Source organism: Scyliorhinus torazame, chromosome 3 (genome assembly GCF_047496885.1).
Source record: "Scyliorhinus torazame isolate Kashiwa2021f chromosome 3, sScyTor2.1, whole genome shotgun sequence".
Classification (NCBI taxonomy): Eukaryota; Metazoa; Chordata; class Chondrichthyes; order Carcharhiniformes; family Scyliorhinidae; genus Scyliorhinus; species Scyliorhinus torazame.
Window position 1 is genome coordinate 22,318,028 of NC_092709.1, and position 23,789 is coordinate 22,341,816.

At 48.4% G+C, this 23,789-nt stretch overlaps 1 protein-coding gene across 1 annotated transcript in view; it reads right to left on the reverse strand.

Moving 5' to 3' along the window:
* The window catches only part of tex15 (testis expressed 15, meiosis and synapsis associated), a 95,224-nt gene that overhangs the window by 8,859 nt on the left and 62,576 nt on the right, over positions 1-23,789 (reverse strand). The window contains exons 4-8 of the mRNA XM_072495400.1: positions 22,677-22,842; positions 21,013-21,250; positions 11,882-12,028; positions 10,153-10,312; positions 1,001-8,163 (exon numbers count right to left, since the gene is read on the reverse strand). Coding sequence (XP_072351501.1) covers positions 1,001-8,163; positions 10,153-10,312; positions 11,882-12,028; positions 21,013-21,250; positions 22,677-22,842 — 7,874 coding nt within the window. The remainder of the gene's footprint in view (positions 1-1,000; positions 8,164-10,152; positions 10,313-11,881; positions 12,029-21,012; positions 21,251-22,676; positions 22,843-23,789) is intronic.

Sequence of the window (23,789 nt, forward strand, 5' to 3'; positions counted from 1 at the left end):
TTTGCATGACCAGTCTTGATTACACTGAATGGTAGTGCAGGCTCGAAGGGCCGAATGGCCTACTTCTGAACCTATTTTCTATGTTTCTAAAGGGCATTCGTGAACCAGATGAGTTTTTTCAATTCACGACCATTGCCATCACTGAGTCTAGCTTTATATTCCAGATTTACAATCAGTGATAGTTTCATGGTTACTATTACTGAGAATAGCTTTATAATTCCTGATTTTATTTGTTGAATAATTCAATGCCGCGGTGGGGTTTGAACCCATGTCCCCAGAGCATTAGCCTTGGCCTCTGAGTGATTAGATTATTAGTCTGGTGACAATGCCACTATGTCACCATCTCCTCCAAATTGTTGCGCTCCCCGTCCTTTCCTGATCTGCCGCCCCCGGGGTTGCAGGACAAGGTGCCGTCGAGAACAGGGGTTGGAGAGGGCAGGGTGTCAGAGGTATATAAGGAGTTGATGGACTGGGAGGGCGCCCCGATAGGAGCAGTTAAGCGAAAGTGGGAGGAGGAGCTGGAGGCTGGGCTATGGGAGGAAGCTTTGAGGAGGGTGAATGGGTCCTCCTCGTGCGCCAGGCTAAGTCTCATTCAATTTAAGGTAGTCTATAGGGCCAAATGACAGTGGCTAGAAATTGACGGTGAAATGTGACATGCCGAGCTGTTCAATGATGATGTGCTAATGTCGTCCTTTATTGGACCCCCAGCCTTTCCTTTCCCATCTCTCTCCACCTTAATTAAATGATGTGCTAATGTCGTCCTTTATTGGACCCCCAGCCTTTCCTTTCCCATCTCTCTCCACCTTAATTAAATGATTTGGGAAGAGGATGGGCTCATGGGCTTAGGGTCAGGTCTTGTGTGTGGAAGATAAACACCAACATGGACTTAAAGGGCCTGCTTCTATACTGCAATTCCTGTGTAATTCTACGGAAAGTATTCCACTGAAGTGTTACCAACTCACTTTCCACAGGTACTGAAATCAGAAGACTTTGATCTTACCATCTTTTGCTTATTGAAGGGAGGGTCATCAGCTTCATGATCTTCCTGGTTTTGAAAGAATGGAGTGTCACAAAGCTGTCTTTTCCTCATGTTGACCAATTGCACAGTGTGTCTCTTGCAACCTGCCTGTATACTCCACTGAAGCTCCCCCGCACAATTCGGGCTGCTCCCAATCTTGGGTGAAGTTTGAATTGTCTTGGAGTCCTCCAGCATCTTCCTTTTCTTACTATTTTGTCGCATCTGGTAGGTGAGAATGTGAAGGGTCGAGGTGCTGCTTTCGGAAGCCACTTGTCTCATGTCCATAATGCTCTTCATCGCTTCCATGATATGTGCCATCTTCCCCAAGTCTTTCTTAGGCGCCTTGACTAACTTCTCCAGAACCTGCACTAGCTGCCTGTAGTTGTGTGTCAAGTCCGACTCGGTGTAGCCATAGTTTATGGATGCTGCATAAGGGACAGCATTCACATACGTTTTCACACCAATGTTATGTTGCCGCATGTATTTTTTCACGGCCATAATCTCGGACAGCTCTCGTGACAGAAGCTGAACTGCATAGGCATAATTGGTACTTTGCCTGTATTCGAAGATTAAATCCAGTTCTTGCTGCAGGGTAGAAATTGCGCGTTCGAGCGCTTCGGCGGGGTCATGCAAATATTTCTCACGGAATAATGAGAAGATGGAGGTGTCTTGTTGATTGTGAAGAAGTTCAGGGAGTAAGGCCGGGTCAAACCACAGCATCCCTCTGTACGTTTCCTGGTTCAGCTGGTGTGCCATGAGGTTCTTCAGGTAGTGAACTGTTTCATACATCATGATTAGCTCAATGTAGATCTCCACAGTTTCAGGGTTTAAGAGGACGGGGTTGGTATTGTCAGCAGTAAACTTGGCTAGAAAACTGGCTTCGGTCAGTAGGACGTTCTCTGATTCAACCTCCTGCAGCACTTGGAAAAGCTTCATTAGGGAGTCCAGTTGATCTTCACATTTGACCAAGAGTTGCTCTAGCTCTTCCTTCTTGGCGACCCGTGAACGCTCCAGGATTTTCCCAACAGAGCCAAACTGGTCCAAAAGGAGACAGAAGGAATTCCTGTGGGGATCACCAAGTCTGGAGTCTGGCTGCCCTGGGAGCTGACCGTCTGCTGATGGGAGTGCAGCCGGGCCAGCAGACTCCAGGAGCTTGCCGTCACTGGGCGATGGGTCTGTCTGTTCAGAACCGCCAACACCCATTTTCTTGGAAGCCAAGCTGCTGTATCGGTTGTACATCATGCACAATGCATTCCTGTTCAGCTCCAGGATCAGCCCTTTCATCTTATCCTTCTGACTGCTGCCCATTCCGACTTGGGTCAAACCGTTGTTCAGCTGGTGGCGCTTTGCCCTCTTCTCCCAAACCAGCACCTTGGCAGCGCTGAACTGCATGTGCTCCAGGCCAAACCACCAGAGTTCTCCATTCACCGCCAGGCAGCTGTGGATAGTGCGGGTTTTGGCATTTACAAAATCGACCACGATCCACAAATGGAGCAGTTTCGCCACATCTTGCTGCTCCTCGGGCAGGCTGGTGTGCCCGTTTATTGCCGCCCAAACATGCCTGCGCAGGGTTTCTAAACTTTCCACATCATCGCCGTAGTTAATACTAGATGTTATTGGGACAGAAAGGCAAAATGAGCAGCAGTCAGAGATGCTCTGCATTACTGCCGAGCATTCCTCCAATTCCCGTCTGTGTTTGAGGTAGACATAATAGGCATTTCTCCCTTTAGTTTCCGTATGGCAGGATTTCAGTACCTGGGCACGATAGTCACTGAGTGCTTCAAAGCAGTTATTCTGGACTCTTTCTTGGAAAGAAGGATACAGTATCGACTGCTGCTGATAGCCCGCTTTCTCACTCAGTAAGTCGCCGTACAAAGTCTCATCGTACCACAGGAGGCTCCGAAACGTTGGTAGACCCCGCAGGAAACGAATCTTATTTTCCAAGAACTGCACCGTCTCCATCATCATCTGGAGCTCCACGTATGGATGGAGCGCGCTTGGCTTTAAGTGCACAGCCTTGACCGTGTTCTGCATGCTATTTCGCAGAAACCAGTCTCTGCAAACGAAGGTGTCTGCAAAGCACTCGCCCTGCGAGAGCTCGAAGCTAGAGACGAGTGGCGGCAGCATCTTCTCGCAGTTCAGCTTCAGTCTTTCCAAGTTGCCGAGCAAAGACGTGCTGTCAGCGTGCTGTAAAATCTCAGAGATTTTAGCCACAAGACTTCCAGGTGGCTGGCCTTCTTTCCCACTCTGCGGCGGGTGTTTTTTCCCCACCACCCCCCCCGTGCACACACTCAGCTCTCTGACACTGCCTGCCTTCTGACTGAGCGCAGTCTGCCTCCTTTCTGCCAAAGCAGATTCGCTGTCTGAAGTGATTTCCCCTTCCTCCCTCTCCATTTTAGGATCATCCTTATTTTTGGATTCGATCCCGGGATCTTCTCCTTGGAATTTTAGCGTGCGGGGTCTGGCCTGGGAAGTTGCAGGTTGAGATTGCGTGTGGGCGCCCGTTACCCGGGGGCGGGCGGTGTGTGCCGTTCTGCCGCACAGTACAGGGGATGGTGCAACCTTCCGTGGAGCAGGACTTTCCAGGTTTGCTCCACTGCTTTCGCTATTTGCGACGTGGTATTCAGTCCGATATTCTGCGCTGAACTCAAGTTGAGGTTTGAGCTTTGGAATATCCACTTGGAATTCCGTTATTCTCAATGCAACACAAGGTCCAGCAGCTACTGTCCGCAAAGCGCCATCCAAGCTGCGATCCAATTGTCTGAATTCTCTTATCTGGGATTCTGCAGGGAAAGGTCGAATGGGACATCCCACCCTGACACTTCGATAAAGACCTCCCAGTTTTGTGTCAAGGTGTGATGATATCTCCAAGGAGTCGATCTGCAGTTCTATCTGCTGGGGGCTATCTGCCCCAGGTTTTAGGGGCAGTTTAGATATCCTGGGAGGTGCTGGAGGACCCAACCTTTGAAACCGGTCGGAAAATCCCATTCCTGATCCAGCATGTTTACTGTCGGCCGTTCGATCTTTGACCTGCATCCCTCCGAATTCACACTGGGAGTTTTGAGGTCGCCGATTTTCGAATTGGCTCTCTGCTCCTGGCAGCTCAATGGGGGATTTGATCTGATGACTTTGTCCCAGTGAGCCCACTGTTTGGAAAGCAAGGGTAGTTTTCACTTTTGGGGGCTGGTCTGAGAATTCTGCCGTTTGAGGGTCCAAGCCAGATTCGACTGCCAGCCAGTCGACAGGAAATTCCGTTATCGATTCAGTCCCGGTTTCTTCCCCAACAAACAGCCCATCCTCTGGGGAGTCGACATGCAGTTCCATTTGGCATTCCTGAAGTTTGCTGCTGGATGGGGATTGCCACGGTTTGGTTCCTGCTGGATGCTCTATTAAGTCACCACTCACCAGATGATGTTGTGCTTGTGTGGACCCGTCTTGAGAGTCAATAATAGGCGGGTTAGTCCATTCAGACATTCCAACTGGAGGCTTAGCTTCACAAGGTTTGAATCCTTGGGAATAATTCTGGTTTGAATGCGCCCCAGTCTCTTTGCCGATGACACAGTGGGGGTGTATTTTTGTTGTGGCGTTTTGAATGGTTATGGAATCGGCACTGTTTATCCTGCAGGCCAGTGTTTCTTCTGCATTTCTGTTGGTATCCTGGACACGTGTAGTTTGCTCGTGTTTGCTGGGCTCTCTCCTGAACCCTGTACTTGGCTCCCCCTTACAGAGTCGCTCACAGCACTGGCGTGGAACCCCCAACACCTTCACATGTTTTTGAATGTTGAATTTACTGCCTTTTGGGGTCAATTCTCTCTTGGGTCGATGCCGGTGTCTTTTATGATACCCTTGGCCGTCGGCATCACAGCTTTCCCAGAAAGTATTGCAGTTACTCTGGTAGGATTTTGGCAGTGGATTCCAGCTCATCCCCACACCGATTCTTTTCACAATTTCCGAAGACTTACCGACTCTCTCATAAGCTTTGTTTAAGTTAGTCACCGCTTTGGTGAGCAGCTTAGCCAGTCGGCTGCTTTTGCTTAAGGAGGCTTCATTGGACAAAACACTTGCCACTTGCGCAATTTGCCTTTTGCAGTTGAGAAAGGCACCGATACGCCCTTCATAGGGAGAAGGGAGATTGCCTGTGGAGCCGCCGTCACTCCCTTGGACTTTCCCGTTAACACTTCCTGTTGGGTGTATTCCCACATATGGGACACGCTTTGCAGATGTCCCTGGGTGAACCAGTGCCAGGGCTTTATGGTTTGGGAACCTTTGTGTCCGGAGTATTGACCGTACATTATCATCGGAACCCAATGAGCCTTTGGGTTTACCAGCAAGTTGAACCGAGCAGCCCTTTTTAATGTCTTTATGTTGCCCGTTTCTGAGGGGTGGAACTCCTTTCTCTTGGCTGGCTGCAGTTTTCTTTATTTTGTTCACGTCAGATTCGTTACCCACATGCCGTGCACTGTAGTTTGAGGTAACCTTTGAATGGTCCTTCAAGCCACTGATTTTCTTACGATGGGGTTTCAATGCTGATTTCTTCCTGCTCTTGTTCTTGACCTCAGTTAATTTGCGCAAGTTGTCACTTAATACACTGGGATATTCACCTTTGGATTTATGTGTGTGCATGCTCTGGGCACCACCGCGCAATTCCTTCAGAAACTCCATCTCTGCTATTCTCTCTGTATTGGCAGGTGCCGTGGCCTTCTTGTTAGATTGGATGTTTGTCAACTGTCTAACATACGTTGCTTCCCCTTTGTAAGTGTGAAGAATACCCCCTGGAAGCTGTTTATTCAATGGCAATGCGCAGAGCAAATCTTCCTGCGTACAGTTCTTGCTAGGCTGGGGACGTGGGTCACTTGATAGTTTATTTAATATATGCTGCAAATCATTTTTAGATGGGAGCTCGCAAGTATCATCATCTGTATTTGCGAAAACGTGGTTTAGCTCTTTGCTCCCTACCTGCAATGCATCTTTAAATTCGACGTTTTCAGCTGTGGGGGCAGGTTTATTGGTTCCTGTGACCAAAACTCCCTCACAATCTCTCCCTGCTGTTTTTACAAGTGCCTCGGTTTGGGTTTCAGTGCTGTTTCTCAACTCTGTGCATTGTTCTGCAGAGTGCCCTGAACAGGTACCATTTGGAACGCATGTCAGTGTGTGATTCTGCAACAGAACTGTATTCAGACTGTATTCTGCAACAGAATCACCGTTTACAGTTACCTGCAGAGGAGGAATCGCCGTTTGGCTGCCTGGGGTAGGTAATTCTGCACGGATTGATGCGGAATTCTGCTGGTTCCTTTCCTCTGGACCATCTGCAAACTCTGGACAATGACGGGTCAGTTGACCGATTGTAGTTTCTGCTAGAGGTGGGATCTGCTGACCAATGCTGTTGGCAATTGCGGACGCTGAGGCCTGTTCTGGACCTGCTTTCAGCTCATTCTCTTTTGACCTCTCGAACAGATTTTCCCATTCAATCCGCGCCGCTAAGAAATCGAGCAAAGAGTCCACGTTGGGTGGTTCGTCCTGAGCTTCGTCTGTGTATTTACTGGAGACGACTTCCTCCAGCTGGAGGTTGGAAAACAACCTGTCCTCGCTGAACTCTCCATTTTCCCAAGAGCTCTGCATGTCTTCTGAAGCCACTATTTCTTCCTTTAACCCAACATTCATGTTCGTCTCGGAGATCTCCACGACTGTAGGTGCACCATGCCAATAGGCAATCTCCACATGTTGATCAGGCGAGTGATCAACAGTGCTGAGGAAGTTGAGCAGTGTTGATTCATTGCTGATCTGTATGTGTTTGCTGGGGATAATAGGTGAAGAGTCTATCTGCCTCTGGGGCTCGGTGGCCACTGATGCATCCTCAACTATGTTCGTTTCATTATCATCAAGAGAGCTTTGCAGCTCTCTCTTCCATTCTCCAGCCGTATTGCCAGATTCAGGAACATTTTCTTCGGTCAGGTCAAACCTCTTTGTCGTTACATCCTCTGCACTGTGCAAGATTCCACCGGCAGCACAGCTCAAATCACCTAACTGGTTGCTCTGCACACCTCCCGTCCATTTATCATTCACCCCCTTTGAATCAGAGAGTGTGGTTTCAGTTTGCCCGCGTCCCTTAGACTCCACGAGACAGTCAGCAGTGGCACTAAAGGCCGGCTCCGCACTGCAGCCAGACGAGCCACCTCCATGTGTGAGCGCACAGGAGCAGGGCTGCAGAGCTGCTCCGGTGGAAACAGGCGAGCTGTGTGGATAAGTAACGTCGTGAGATCTGGGCACGGTGGCACTGCAGCATTTGTCAAGGCCCAGCTCACTCTGGTATCTTTCATAATACTTCTCGTATTTCTTGAGCCTGCAGTAGAAGGCCCTTCTGTCTATCCTGCTCAACTTCTTCAGTGCCTGAATCTTTGAGACTCTCTCCTTGTCACACAGTACCAAGTAGGCTGAATACTTTTGCAACTTTTGCTTGACCTCACTTTCGTATAACTTGATGTCTTCAAAAAAGGGTTCATCCAAAGGTTTGTTGTCCGTGCTGAATTTGGGTGGAATGTTGTTTATTTGTACATCTGAGTCCATTTTCTCATCTAACCCGCTTAGCAAAGTGAGGGCATTGTCTTGATTTGCTGTCTTTAGCGGCTGGTGATTAGCAGTTTGAGAAAGGAGTGCCGTGATATCCGGGGTGCTCTGCAAGCCGACCCCAGCCCCCGCAGCCACTGCTGTTGGCACTGGGAGAGGTGCCAGCTCCCCTTGCTCCATTGCTGAATTCTGGAACCGTGCTGGCTCTGGCACAGTCCCATCAACTGCTCGAGGGCTGGCTTCCGCCGCACACAGCTGCTGTGCAGGAGTGGAGGAACAAGCTGTCAGGAAGCAAAGAGTCTTCATGAGGCTGTTAATACTGTAAAGGGGTTCGATGGGCAGAGGAACAGGCTTGGGAATGGAGCAGTCCTTTTCACCCTCTGCACAGCTGGGCCGCTTCAGTAGCCTTGGATCCTGGTTGGTTTTGGATGTTACAACTTTGCCAAGATTATTAACAGGCGAGGACGGAACGGGTGGAGCAGGAGTCTCTTCCTTTTTCCCAAAACGGTGGAAGACCACTTTGGCATTCTTTCCTCGGCCAAGTCTTTGAGCGACCGTACAGCGCCCCAGTTTCGGCACCTCTGTTAAAATAGGATAATGGAAGAAATAAAAGCTCAAATTAGATCAAATTGTTTGGTTATAAACATCCTACCCTATTCAGCAACATATATATGACAACTATCCTCTCCAACAGGGTCCCAAATACCTTGGTCCTTTGGAATAATTTTCATTCCAATCCTGCTGGAAGTGCAGTGAAAGGGCAGGAAAACAGGCTGAATTGTGGCTTCTCAGCCTTACACGGGGGGATTCCGACAGATTTTCTTTGATGTTTGGGGTGGTGGGGGTTGGGGGAGGTGCAACGGTGTGGAAAAAAACCTCAGCCACTTCCCAACAAAAACACAAGGCCACTCAAGTGTGGGACCAGAAACCCCTACACCCACCATCTTCAACCTCTGAGAGACTTGACTGACCTTCAAATGTCAATACACTCAGAAGAGGCCTGAGACATGGTGGATAATGGGGTCCACCTTGGGGGGGGGGGAAGAGGCACAAAGTCTGTCTTTTGAAGGGAAACCCCAACATTTCTCAAACCCAACCCCAGGGGTGTGGCAGCAGTTACCAGACATCCTGATCTGTGGAGAAAGGCAGATACCCATAATGACGTGGACCACACTCCATGAGCCCCACCTACTCCAATGAGGTTGCCACCAGAGGGCACAAACCCAATTGGTGTCAAGATCACAGCACAAACAGTGGCAGGGTATAAGCGTTAAAGCATTGGCCATTGGTAGGCAGATCCAGACAACTTTCTGGACACTGAGATTCCTTTCTGCTACCTTTTTATATTCTAACGTTACTACTGGTCCTGGTTCTGGTGCAGAGGTAGCTCATCTCAGTGGGCTGAATGGGTGACAATCTGCTACTGTTGGCATCAGAGACACTGCTTTGGGGAAGGTAAGATCTTCCAGCCACTGGTAGTTCTTCAAGGATGCCTGCTTAATGTCTAATGTCTGGGGATGCCATGTGAGAATGGGATAGGATGTGCCTGAGGTAGACCAGCTGGCCAAAATAGCCATTGTTTAGCTGACATATTGAGCATGACCCCCTTGGGCAAGTTGCCATAGAGTACCTGAAGACCCAGATTCAATGGCCTAGGTAGGGGAAGACCGATGGAGAGAAATATGAAAGAATCCAACAAGCCAGTCTACAAGTTACATCTTGCATCATGCCCAAAACCTAACCGCATTAGTAACCCACCAAAGTCCACAGCAAAAATGTGGTCCCACCTTGACGTGCAAGCCCGGGATCTTGGCCTGGGTGCCCTGAAAACACCTGGCTCCTTCATAACTGGGCGCAGTGTGTGTGAAGAGGGAAGGTCAGATTAAAGGTAGAGGAGGAAGCTATTCAGCTCCTCAAGCCTATTCCAGAATTCAATTAGATCATGAGAGGGATCATCTCCATTTACCTGCTTCTAATCAACATCCTTTGATATCATTACACAACAAAGACCTATAAACCTCAATCCTGGAAGTTCCAATTGTTCCAGGTACTGTAGCCTTTTGGAGGAGACAGTTCCCGATATCCACTGCTATTTTTATGAAAAAGTGCTCCCTAATTTCACTCCTGAATGACCAAACTCTGATGTCAAAGTTCTTTCTCCTTGTTTTGGATTTCCCAACTGGAGGAAATGGTTTCTCTGTCACTGACACGATGAAATCCCTTTAACATCTGATTAACTCTCCCTCCCCTTAATTCAATGGAATGTGACAAGTACCTGCAACCTGGCCTCTTAATTTAACCCTTTAAGTCCTGCTTCCATTTAGGTAAACCCACGTTCGACCCCACAAAAAATTTATATTTGGAGACAATGGTGTGGGCTGGCATTCTGTTTGACCAGTGCCACTTCCACGAACCCCGATTTTACAAGTGTCCCCAGTTAGTGTGCCAAAACCAGTTTGCCAAGGTGATCCTGGGTGTTCCTATAGGGATCAGGCCAGAGGTCAGTGGTGGAGCAGGATTAAGCCAGCGCAGCAAGGCCGAGGGTGTTTGGGCCCAAAGTTTTTCCTTACCACACAGTGGAGTGCTTGTTGCAACCGAACCAAACCGCAAAGGTGCCACAGCGGCTTTCACCTCTTGACCTATGAACCTCGCCGTAACAAGAGCGTAAGGCAGGCACTGCCTCGGGAATTCCATCGTCTCACACAAATCATTGAATTCGTATAAGTAAACCTAAACATGGCACATACAATAAGAAGAATGTCGTTAAAATGAATGCAACAACAACAAAGCTCTCTAAATTTAGGAATTGTGCCTGTGACTGGGAAGATTTCGCATGTCACCATTATTTAAGAACAGTAAGAAGTCTTACAACACCAGGTTAATGTCCAACAGGTTTGTTTCGAATCACTAGCTTTCGGAGCGGAGCTCCTTCATCAGGTGAGTAATCACCTTCATCGCTCACCTGATGAAGGAGCAGCGCTCCGAAAGCTAGTGATTCAAAACAAACCTGATGGACTTTAACCTAGTGTTGTAAGACTTCTTACTGTGCGCACCCCAGTCCAACGCCGGCATCGCCACATCATTATTGAAGAAGGGAGGGAAAAACTGGAAATCTACAGAGCTGTTGTGTGCCTTGAAAGATGATCCCAAGAGAATTTGTGATGGGCTGGTCATGTCTGATAAATCTGATTGAATCCTTCGAGGATGGAACTGGCATGATGAATAGAGAAGTGTCCATGTCTCTGTCCCACATGAAGCTCCAGAAGGGATTTAGTAATGTTCTGCACAAGAGATTATCAAAAACCAAAATGCAATTGGAGGTGACCTTATGACACATGTTGGCAATTGTCAGAATGTAGGGATAAAGGAAACATTATCTTATGGGCAGGGATGCGACAAGGCGTGTTCCTCAGGAGATTTATACCACCTGAAAGGACAAGGGCAGCAGACGCATGGGAACACTACCATCGGCAATTCCCTTCTGAGCCACTCACCACCCTGACTTGGAAATATATCGCCTTTCCTGCACTGTCGCTGGGCCAAAATGCTGGGACTCCCACCCAACAGCACCGTGGGTGTACCTAAACCACCACCTTTTTGAAGGCAAGGGCGGCACAGTCGCACAGTGGGTAGCACTATTGCTTCACAGCTCCAGGGTCCCAGGTTCGATTCCCGGCTTGGGTCACTGTCTGTGTGGAATCTGCACGTTCTCCCCGTGTCTGCGTGGGTTTCCTCCGGGTGCTCCGGTTTCCTCCCATAAGTTCCGAAAGGCGTGCTGTTAGGTGAATTGGACATTCTGAATTCTCCCTCAGTGTACACGAGCAGGCGACTAGTGGATTTTTACATAACTTCATTACAGTGTTAATGTAAGCCTACTTGTGACACTAATAAAAATAATTATATTATTATTAGGGATGGACAATAATTGCTGTCCTAGCCAATGACATCCACAGCTCATGAGCATATACCAAAAAAAAATCCCCATTAATATCTTTTAAGTCAGTTTGAGGGACTTTGATGTAAAAATTGGCTATTGTATTTGCTTAGAAAAGGTCAGATTATTTGTAATATTTCTGAAGTAGGTCAACCTAATCTGAACTACTGAGGTGTCGACTGGAGTGACCCAGTAGTGCCAGTCGGTAAATGGTTAGATATACTTTGGGATCCGTTTGGTGATAATGCTGTTGCACTGATGCCAAAATCTGTACTGAAATGCAGTTGGGACGAGAGTGGGTCCCCAATCCCAAGCATTACGTGATTCAGTGATCGAGTCACTCGGGTTTCAAATCCAAAACTCACCGCCGAATTGACAATCTGCATTTCAAGCGGGTCCTTGAGGTTGGGTGGAATTTGAGACATGTGGCAATCAAATTTTGCCGTCGGCTCCACATCAGTCTTTCTCTTCTTCATGCATGGTGCAATTGTCTTCACTTTCCCTAATAATACCTTTCAAAGCGGAAGAAAATTTTTAAAACGTCAGTTTGTGTAAAACTACAGCACACCATGAGACACCCAGAAGGGTGATAGCAATACTTTTCACTGTACCTCGGTACACGCGACAGTAAATAAATCTAAATCAATTGAATCAGCTTTTTAGCGTGGACCTCTTGGGTATCTGTTGATTTTGATTAACCCGCATCAGCCATTCCTCATGTATGTCGGATAATAAATACCTTTACTCTCCTCGCCAATTTCCATATTTAGTTTTAATTTGAAAAATATATTTTTATTGGTATTTTCCAGTTTTTACAGGGTAACAACTCACTCTATGCTGTACCTGGTATTTACATATAAAGTTGTTTCTTATTTATAGAGATTTTTACATGCGGTCCCCCCCGTCTGCCTTCCTCCCCCCCCCCCCCCCCCCCCACACCGTTGGTGGTCTAGCTTTCCCTCTGATGTCTGGCCTGGGCATCATACACTGTGTCCTGCTCCATTCTGCTGCAGTTTTTAGTTGTTGTCTTTGTGGGATGGGGGAGGGTGCTACATGGCCTCTCCCCTCCTCCCTTTTCCCCCTGTTTCGTTCTGTGATTCCCTTAGGTTCCCTCCTCTCCCCTACCCCCTCTGCTCCTCTCCACAGTGTGTGCCCTTATTTATTTTCCTCTATACCCCCCCCACCACCCACATCTCTTCCTAGTCGCTGTCGGCCTCGAACAGGTCTTGGACAGGCTGATGAATGGTCCCCACGCTTTGTGGAAACCCTCGTCCAGCCCTCGGATGGTGTACTTGATCTTCTCCAGTGGAGAAATTCCGGCAGGTCTGTCAGCCAGTCTGCAGCTGTGGGTAGTGCTGCCGATCACCAGCCGAGCAGGATTCTCCGGCGTGCTATTAGGGATATATATGTAGTTCTGGCTGGTCTGATACCCCGAAGACTGCCACACCCGGGTACGGCTCCACACTCATCCCCACAACCTTGGGCTTCGCCTCAAAGAAGGCTGTCCAGAGCCCGACAAGTCTGGGGCAAGCCCTGGCATCGTTCGCATTTATCCTCCACCTCCGGGAAGAACCTGCTCATTCGGGTTCTGGTTAGGTGGGCTCTGTGCACCACTTTGAACTTGCGTGAGGCTTAGCCTAGTGCAGGAGGAGGTGGAGTTGGCCCTGCTCAGTGCTTCTCTCCAGAGTCCTCAACCCACTTCCGTCCCCAGTTCATCCTCCCATTTTCATCTGGCTGCGTCCAGTGGTATTCTTGCCCTATCCAGTAACCGTCCGTAGATGTTCCCACAGATCCCCCATCCTTACTGTCCGTGTTTATTAGTTCCTCTAGCAGAATGTCTCTCAGGGCTCTGAGGTAACTGCCGTCTCCTTGGGGAGAAAGTGTTTAATTTGGAGGTGTCTGAGTTCCTGTCCTGTCGGTAGTTCCAGCTCCTCCGTCAGTTAGTCAAAGGTCGCGAGTCTGTCCCCTGTGTAAAAGTCCCTGCCTGCCTGCCCCCCCCCCCCGGCGTGTCTCCATTTTGTAAAGCTGGCGTTGAGCATGACTGATGTGAATTTGTGGTTGCCGCAGATGTGGGACATCTCGATTAAACCAAAGTGCTGCCTCATTTGCTTCCATGTTTTCAGTGTGGCTACCACCACTGGGCAGGATGTGTACTTTGTCAGGGGAACGGGAGTGCAGTGGCGAGGGCTCGGAGGGTCATTCCCTCGCAGGAGGACTCCTCCAGCCCCACCTATTCTGTGTTGGGTTCTCGTACCCATCCACTCACCTTCTCGGCTGTGTCTGCCCAGTGGTAGCATTGTAGATTCAGCAGGGCCAGGCCGCCCATATTTTTCCTCCCATGCAGTGTTGACTTAAGGATCCTTAGGTGCTCCCCCGCCACAAATGCAATTATCATTTTGTCTACCTTATGGAAAAAGGGCTTGGGGATGAAGATCGATGTGGACCTTAACAGGAAGAGGAACCTCGGCAGTACGTTCACCGTGACCGTCTGCACCCTCCCCGCCAGGGGAAGCGGGAGTGCGTCCCATCTCTGTAGGTCTCTTTTAACTTCCTACGCCAGACTGGTCAGATTCCACTTGTGGATCTGTGTCCAATCATGGTCTATCTCGATCCCCAGGTAGCCGAACATGCTTTGGGCTAGTTTGAATGCTAGTCACTCCAGCTCTGCCCTCGCCCCGTTTGGGTTCACCGGGAATGCCGTGCTCTTGCTCAGGTTGGGTTTGCAGCCCGCGAAGGCTCTGAACTCTTCCAGGAGTTGCCTGATTGTTTTCAGGACATTGTGTGGGTCCGAGACGTAAAGGAGCAGGTCATCCGCATCGAGAGAGACTCTGTGCTCCTTGCCCCCTCTTCAGATGCCCGTCCAGCTTTTCACGTCTCGCAGAGCGATTGCCAGAGGTTCAATTGCCCGGGCGAACAGGAGCCAGGACAGTGAGTATTCCTGCCTTTTGCCTCTGTGCAGCTGGAAGTATTCAGAGCTGGTGATGTTGGTCTGAACGCTCTCCTTGGGGGTGCTGTACAGGAGTTTCACCCACACAGTGAACACCGTTCCCAGTCCAAACCGCTCCAGTACCCACTTCCACTCGACTCTGTCGAAGGCCTTTTCTGCATCCAGGGAGACGATCAGCTCTGGTGTTCTCTCCTCGGATGTGGTCATTATTACATTCAGCAGCCGCCTGATGTTCGCAGTTAGCTGTCTACCCTTAACAAAGCCTGTCTGGTCCTCTGCAACCACCGCTGGTACGCAGTTCTCCAATCTCTTGGCCAGGACTTTCGCGAGTATCTTCGTGTCTATGTTGAGCAGGAAAATGGGTCTGTATGATCCACATTCCGTCGGGTCGTTGTCTTTCTTGGGTGTCAGCGATATCGTGGCCTGTGTTAGCGTAGGAGGCAGAGTATGTTTGTGAACATATCATGTAGGTGTGGGGCCAGGACTGGTGCAAATTTTCTATAGACATCCGCCGGGAACCCGTTGGTTCCCGGCACTTTCCCTGCCTGCATGGAGCTGATGCTATCCATGATCTCCCTCAATCCTATTGTTGTTTCCAGTTCCCCTCACCTATCATCTCCCATGGCTGGCATGTCCAGTCCATCGAGGAACCGTTTCATCCCCGTGTCCCCCTCGGGGGGCTTGGACGTGTACAGCCCTTGGTAAAAGGTCTCGAACGGTCGTATGACCTCTTTTTGCTCGGTTACCAGTCTGCCTCTGCCGTTCCTCACCTGCGCTATCTCCCTCGAGGCTGCCTGCTTTCTCAGCTGGTAAGCCAGTAGGCGGCAAGCCTTTTCTCCGTTTTCGTAAAAGGTCCCCCGTGTCTGTCGGAGTTGGTGCACTGCATTCCTGGTGGATGGCAGGTTAAAGTCCATTTATAGCTTTTTCCTCTTCGCAAGCAGCTCTACGGTCGGGGCCTCGGGCATTCGACCTACAGAATGGAGTCAATCAGTTGTTGCCTGGTCGCCCTTTCTTCCCTGTTTCTGCATGCCTTATAGGTTATGATCTCTGCCCTAATCAGTCTTTAGTGTCTCCCAGAACGTGTAGCTGAGACTTCCACGTTTTTTTTATTAGTAACGTACTCATCTATGGCCTGTGATGTTTTCTGGCATAAGGCTTTATTGGCCAAGAGGTCCGTGTCCAACCTCCACGTGGGGCGTTGGGCATGGCCTGCCTACATCCTCACATCCATGTAATGTGGGGTGTGATCAGAGATCACTATCGCGGAGTATTCCGCCCATACTATTCCTGGAAGCACTGATTTTACCACTGTAAAGAAGTCTATCCTTGAGTATGCTTTGTGCACCGGCGAAAAGAACACAAATTCCTTCTCTCCAGGGTATAGGAACTGCCATGGGTCCACCGTCCCCATCTGCACCATGAATGCTCCCAGCCGTGGGTTCCCTCGCCGTGCCGGTCCTTCTCCTCGATCTGGGGGTCGATCGGACCGTCAGTGGGTGCTGCACACAGTTGAAGTCACCCTCCATGATCAGTCAGTGTGTATCAATGTCAGGGTTTTCCGCCATGGTCTTTTTTATGAAGTCTCTGAGGTCCCAGTTGGGAGCGTACACATTTACCAGAACTACCGGTGCTCCGTCCAGGACACCGGTGACCATGATGTACCATTCCCCCTTAGTCCCTAACCGTTCTTGTCGCTGTAAACCTCGCCCTCTTGCTGATCAGTATGGCTACTTCCCTAGCCCTCGTCCTGTAACACGAGTGATAGGTCTGTTCCACCCAGCTCTTTCTTACCCAGAGTCGATCCTTCTCCCTCAGGTGTGTCTCCTGCAGGAAGACTATGTCGGCTTTCAAACTTCTGAAGTGGGCGAAGTCTCTGGATCTTTTCACTGGGCCGTTAAGTCCCCTGATATTCCAGGTGATAATCCTGGTGGAGGTTTCTGACACCCCGGTCCTGAGGGATCAACCATACTTACCTGATGGACACGCCCCTGCACTCCGGGGTTTTCCTTTGTCAGGGGGCCGTCCAAAATGGCCGCGGTCGCCGCTCTCACCATTAGGGCGGGCCCCAGCACTCCGGGGATTCCCTTTGTCCAGGGGCCACCCAACATGGCCGGCAACTCTGTGTACGCCATGTGGGTGCGCCCCTGCACTCCACCGTTCCCCTTTGTTTAGGGACCCTCCAAAGTGGCTGCTTGCGGTGCCATCTTGTCTCTTCAGCCTGCAGCTTACCTGCCGAAGCCAATCCGAAAACTAATTTTTCCTGTCCTGTTCCTTTTGTGTTCCTTTCCCCACCCCCTCTCCCTGCATCACCAATTTCTTGTCTCCTTTGCGTTCCCCCTCCCTGTCTCTGTGCCCCCCACCTCGACCAGGTGCTCTTTCCCTGCCAGGAGGTACGCCACGGCCCCCCCCATGCTGTCTGTCTTCCCATGTTAGCTATCCCTGCTAGTGTGGTGGCTCTCCTCCTGGGGCTGGTCAAGCCCTTAACTTAAACCCGCTGACTGTCCGCTTTCTCTGTCTGTACCCTCACCTTCGTTCCCCTGTCCTCGCTCTTTCCTGTGACCTGGTCTTTTTGGATTAGAGCGAGGCAACACAGTCCCTCGCAAACATGTTAACTGTCTGATGAGTCCCTATTTCTTTAGTGATCCTCCTCTGATTAGACTTTCTCGTTGCTTCGCCTGTCCCTTGTGCTGGTATCATGGTTGTGTTGTAATTCACCAACTGACCACTAGGAGTCTCACTAGTATATAAGTGAATGTTAGAGTCAGGTGACCCCTCAGACTGGCTGGAGGAAGCTGGAGAGAGGTTGCTTATGCTTGATCTTACTGTTACTCATCTGTTGTTTTGTATATAGTTTACCCACAATTAATGTTAATAAATCATTTATAGCTTTAGCTACAAGTGTTCTTGTAACATAAATCAGGCCATCCAACAAGAACATTACATGGTGCCAGGGCTGGATGGTATTAAAGACTGAGAAAAAAAACAAGACTGCAACGAGATCCACAGAGATTTAAAGATTTTGCAGACTGCAAGAATAGAGTCCGTGAAGCCACCAGTCTCAGATTTCATGGTAACGTGGACAGCAACTGTGTTTAAACAACAATTTAATCTGTTTCTTACTGCAGTAAATCTAGAAGATTAACCAGATTCGCGTAAGGTAGCGATGCTCCTGACATCGGCAGGGCCCAAAGCAATTGCTATGTTTAATACGTTTAAATTTGCAAACGATGAAGATAGTAAAATTTTAATGAAGTAATTTGAAGATTTGATGCACATTGCAGCCCTAGAAAGAATGAAATTTATGGACGCTATGTGTTTATATCACGTTTATAGAAGACAGGAGAGTCCAAAATTCATTTCATCGCTGATTTAAAGTTAAAAGCTAAAACCTGTAATTTTTCATCGGTGGAATCTTCCATGATTCGGGACCAGATCCATTCTCCATCTCCAGGTGGTGGTGGTGGTTGGGATGGGGGGGGGGTTGCTCGGGTCGTTGGTCTCCCTCTCTCCTGGGCCTGGGGCCCTTTCCCCTCTTGGCCCGCCGGCTCGTCCGCTTGCTGCTCGTGGCCATTTCCGCCACTTCTGCCATCCCTTCGACCTCTCGAGCTTCCGTTTTCTGGCCTATTTGTGTGGTTGCTTTCTTCTCGCCGTTGAGGTTAATTTGCCTTCAGATTTCCCGGCAAAATTCGCCATAAGTGCCTACTTGGTTCTGGTCTGGGGGAGAGCCCCCTGATGTGTGTCTACTCAGCACACCACCCTCATCGGAAGTCTCCAATTTCCATCTTTGAAACATCCCGTACCAGCAAATAAAATTCTCCTCTCAAGATTTTTATCTAGCCCATAGGAGCTACGACAGTAGCTTCACTATGCTGTTAAGACTAGAAATGGTTTTAAATTAAAAAAAAACATATTTCAATTATCCGTGACATTATGGAGACCACTTTCTCACGGTGAATAATGGACATTGGCAGGTAACCGAGAGCCCTGGATTATCACTCTGCATTCTGAACACTGTGCATTTACCCCTGTAGCCAGCCATGGCTTGTGCATTTGGTTGTCTGCTTAGCTTCTTCTCCAGAGATTTGCGAAGAATCCAGGCTGATGCTTCAGTGCAGTAGAGTGGGAGTGCTACACTGTCAGCGAAGTTGACTATGAGGTGAGATGTTAAATAATGACTTATCTTCTCTCACAGATGGATGCAAGAGATCCCATGCTACCACCTGAAGAAGTGCAGGAGAGTTCCTCTGACGTCCTGGCCAATGTTGATATGGCAACCAAAACAGATGATCCCACTGTTGTTTATTTAGAGTGCAACAATGGCACACTTCAAAAGTAGTTCATTGGTTGTGAAGCTCTTTGCGATGTCCTCAGGTTATGAAAGGTACGGTACAAATGCAAGATCTTACCACTCTCCTCAGCCCAAGCCAAAATACTGAAGAAATGATGGAAAACCTGGGTGTGGCAGCCTACCGGGTACGGGACTGGACTAATGACCCAGAGGTTGTGGGCTGTTGGTACATAGGACTTAGGAGCAGGAGTAAGCCATTTGGCTGTCTTAGCGTGGCTCCAACTTTATATAAGATCGTGGCTGATTGTGGTGTGAACTCCACTTTCCTGTCCGCTCCCCCATAACCCGCAAGACCCTTGTCTGTCAGAAATCTGTCAACTTCAGTCTTGAATAAATTCAATGACGCAGCCGCCACTGCTTTCTGGGGAAGAGAACCAATGACCCTCAGAGAAAAATATTCTCCTCATCCCTGTCTGAAAAGGGAGACCACTTACATTTAAACTGTGTTTATACTTTAAAATAAATTCATAATCTCACTGTGGCAAAATGTGAAATTAAAAACTGAAGTGGTAATCTAGCAGCTAATCAGGACCAGGAGTAAACCATTCAGCCCTTCCTCCCCAAGACTGTTCCTCTATTCAATAAGATCGTAGTTGATCTGGAACTTAACTCCATCCCCTTGGCTCCATACCCTTGTTTACCTTTGGCGAGCAGAAATCTATCAATCTCTGAGTTATAGCGTCCACTGCTCTTTGTGGGACAGTTTAATTTTCACAACAAATGTTAAAAGTTTTAATGTCCCTCTAGGAAGGAGAAATTCACCCTCTCGATCTGGCTCAGTCTACTAATGATTCCAGTCTTATAATATGTGGTTGACTCTTCATGTCCTCTTCATGTTGAGCATACCAATTATAGTGCAACAAAACAGAACAATAAGAGAGTTCACGACAAGGCCACCACAAGAATTGCTGTAGTTAAAGAAGGCCCATCCCAACTTCTCCAGGGCAACCAGAGATGGGAAGTAAATGTTGACCTTGAGAACATTGTCCAGACCCCAAGAATAAATGGAAGGAAAATAGGTAATCCAATCAATGGAATTACAACCAAGTATGTGCGCATTAGATAGAATTACCTAGGATTCTACAGCAGAGACAGGCCATTCGGCCCAACAGGTTTATGCCAGTTTATGATCCACACAACTATCCTGCTATTTTACCTCATAGGAACACAGGGCCATGAGGAGATCATTCAGTCCATTAAGCCTGTTCCTCCATTGAATGACACCAGAGTTGATCGATATCTTATATCCATGATCTGCCTTAGCTTTGTGCCCTTACATTTACCCCTGGCGAGCAAAAGTCTAAGAATCTCAGATTTAAAATTATCAACAAAGATGGAATCTACTGAATGGCCTGAATCAGACTTGAAGATTATGGGTAGAATTTTGTGCCACCCCTGGGGTGAGTTTGGTGGCAACACTCTGTCAACATATCATGGGTGGGATTCTCCCTCCCACCTGCCCCGTTTTCCGGCCCGGCGCACCCCTGCTGGCAGTGGGATCCTCCATTCTAGCAGCCGGCCAATGGGGTTTCCCATTGTGGCCATCGCACGCCGTCGGGAAACCTGCGGGCGTGTCTGTGCTGCCGGCGGAGCGGAGGATCCCGCCGCCAAGAGAATTGCGCCCCACATCTTTCCCTTGGGTGACTATTTAGCTTACCCTTGAATGTATCTATGTCATCGGCCTCAGTCACTCTACGTGGGAGCAAGTTCCACATCCTCAACTCTTGAGTGAAGTGGTTTCTTCGGCATTCTTTCTTGGATTTATTGCTGACTCTCTTGTATTTATGACCCACAGTTTGGACTTAATAGATGCACTGGCTCACCTGCTTGCTCAGGAGGCCCAGTATTCACCAGCTGATGTTAACATTCACAAAATGTGCTTGGTTCACTGGAACGTTCAAAGAAGTTGGCTTTGTATTGAATTTAGAAGTCGGCTATTCTAATGAAATCAGCAGCACAGACCGCCATCAGCAGGATCGCTGCAGAGGAATGCGCAGGAGCAGGGCAGGGTCTAGGTTCACCCGGGGAGTCGAAGGATGATCGCTGAAAGTCAGTGACTTTGCAGGAAAAAGGAAGTCTTTGTTTCAGAATCAAGGGAGTTTCTAAATAAATAAACGAAGGCCAGAGGCTGCGAACCTTTCTACCACAGGGCAGTTGAAATGTACACTACTATGAATTTGCTAAAAGTTAAATAACCATACCTTAAAAAAGACAATTGTTTCTGTGACCAGGTTGTTTTGCTGATGGTACCTCAGGAGGACATCAATATGTCGATGAAGATAAACACCGCAAGCTGGATTTCCTAGTGCCCTCAGAGTAGAAAAGTTGATGTTCAATCCTTCCTGGTACAGTTTCGAAGCTGCACTGTAGGATGTCACCAAAAAGAATGTGTTTTCTTCGAGTTCTTTGCCACGTCTGCCATCCTCGCGCAGCTTAGCCCTGGTGTTAAAAGTCGTTTGAAATGCAACACAGTCACTACAGGATTAAGAGGTGAAGTCAACTGGTAAAGAACTTCTGCACTTAGGACTCCCCTTTCTAATTTCCTCCCTTCCTCTTTAAAGGTTGGCGAGGCCCATTTCAATGGGCCATGGCAGTCCGAGGGCCAATCACTTTGGTAGCTTTCCTTTGCGTGCGGGTCAACCCATTGAGTGTTTGCAGGATATTCAACTGCATGGGCATCACAGACAAGCCTGATCAAGTTCTCGCCCAAAAGGAAGTTTCTTTCATAATGAAAAATATCAAAATTTCCCAATTACTTAACAACCTGACAAAAAATTGGTTGGCGTTTGCACAATTTAAAATGACAATATTCCCTCAATTACAACAACAGATTGTCAATTATGTAGAAAGGCAGACAATTTAATCATTCTTGCTAAAAGTGGAATCCTGAGCCTCGAAATCTGGAGTACCGGGTTGTACAGTGTTGGTCACTTTACTTTAGGAAGTATAAACTTTAATTGGAAGTACTTCACAGAAGTTTGAGCTGAGGGGGAGGATGGAAGGGTTCTACAATTCATGGGCATTGTTTATCTTGCATTTCAAGAATTGGATGCCATCGAACATTAGGGGGGGAAGGTGGAGCTATTGGGGGGGGGGGGGGGGGTGAGCATATTGTTTATGGGATGACTGTTGATTCTCTTTTGGTCTTTTTGCTTTGTTTTACTTGGAATGTATGGGTGATGTTTGGGTTTGTATATTGAAGGGAATGCTGGTTGGGGGATTGATATTGTATTTGTTATTGTTGGTTATCTTTTGTTGTGTATTTTGATGAAAATGTGGAAAGTGAGGAGAATGAAAAAAACATTTTTTAAAGAAGTACTTCCCAGAAGGTTCACCAGGCTGATTCCTGTGATGAAGGGGTTGTCTTCAGAGGAAGGATTAATCAGGTGGGGGCTGACATGCATTGGAGTTTTAGAAGAATGAAAGGGGACCATATTGAAACATGTAATATTCTGAGGGGGTTTGACAGTATCCAAAGACAACTGGCCGTGAAACACTTAAAACTCCCATTATGGGGAGCATTGCATTCACATTTCTTTTAAATCCTGGGGAACCTTCCCTGGCCCTTCTTGGGTACCTGTGCCTGCTCTCAGTGGATATGGGTCTTCTGGGCTTAACCACATCATGCTGGGCATCATTCCCCTTGTAGCACCCATCCAGTTTCCTCTTCTCCCCCCCCCCCCCTCCCCAACCCCCACCACTGCTTCCTGAGGCAGAATGTGTGGACAGATTTAGAAGGGGAACCAATTACGACCCCAAATTACACCTCAAGCTTTATTCATAGCCTGTCAGAATCGTGGAGCAGCTTTGCTCAAAAACTGCAGATCGCACATGCATTTTATACCAATTTTTGTCCTGTACATACCTCTTCTCTGCAAAACGCTGTTCAAGTTTCACATTGTGTATGAGTTTCATATCACCAAACTTCCACAGGAAGTTCAAATTGTAACTGCTGTCAAGCTTGGACCCATCTAACGTTGACTGTATGAAACTGTACTCGCGCCAATCCGTGTGACAAATTTCTAAGTAAGCTTGGAAACATAAAGTGGTTCATATTAGGGCAGTAGTGCAAAGATGGCAACAAGAATTAGTTTTTTAAAAAACAATTATTCATTTACGGGATGTGGGTGCTGGCCCGCATTTATTGTCCGTCCCTAATTGCCTTTGAAGTGCTGGTGAGCTGCCTTCTTGAACCACTGGAGTCCATGTGGTGTAGATACACCACAGCGCTGTTAGGGAGGGAGTTCCAGGATTTTGACCCAACGACAGTGAAGGAATGGTGATATATTTCCAAGATAGTATGGTGAGTGACTTGGAGGGGAACCTCCAGGTGGTGGGCTTCCCAGTTATCTGCTGTCCGTGTCCTTCTAGATGGTAGTGGGTGTGGGCCTGGAAGGTGCTGCCCAAGGGTCCTTGATGAGTTCCCGCAGTGCGTCTTGTAGATGGTGCGCACAGCTGCTACTATGCGTCAGCTGTGGACGGAGTGGAAGTTGGAGGTGGTGGATGGGGTGCCAATCAAGTGGGCTAGTTTGGCCTGGATGTTGCCGAGCTTCTTGTGTGTTGTTAGAGCAAGTGGAGACGTTTAGACAAGTGGAGAGTATTCCTTCACACTCCTGACTTGTCCCCTGTAGATGGTGGACAGACGTTGGGAAGTCAGTAGGTGAGTTACTCTGTGCAGGATTCCCAGCCTCGACCCTGCTCTTGTAGCTACGGTATTCATCTGCTTTCCAAATGTTTACAGATCCCGCGCCATCACTACTGCTGGCGTGTAATGGGCGCGTTTGCTTCCGCCATCTTCACCCCTTCAGATTCCTTCAACGGACTACCACCTGGATTTTCTCCCCAACGGGCTTTTTCAGCGAACCTTTTGACATAACTCCTTCGAGCAAATGTTCGCTGGATCAGCCCACTAAGTTTGGAACCAAAATTCCGCTGGTAAATGGGCAAAAGGGATAAAAAGCAAAGGCCCTGGCAGGAT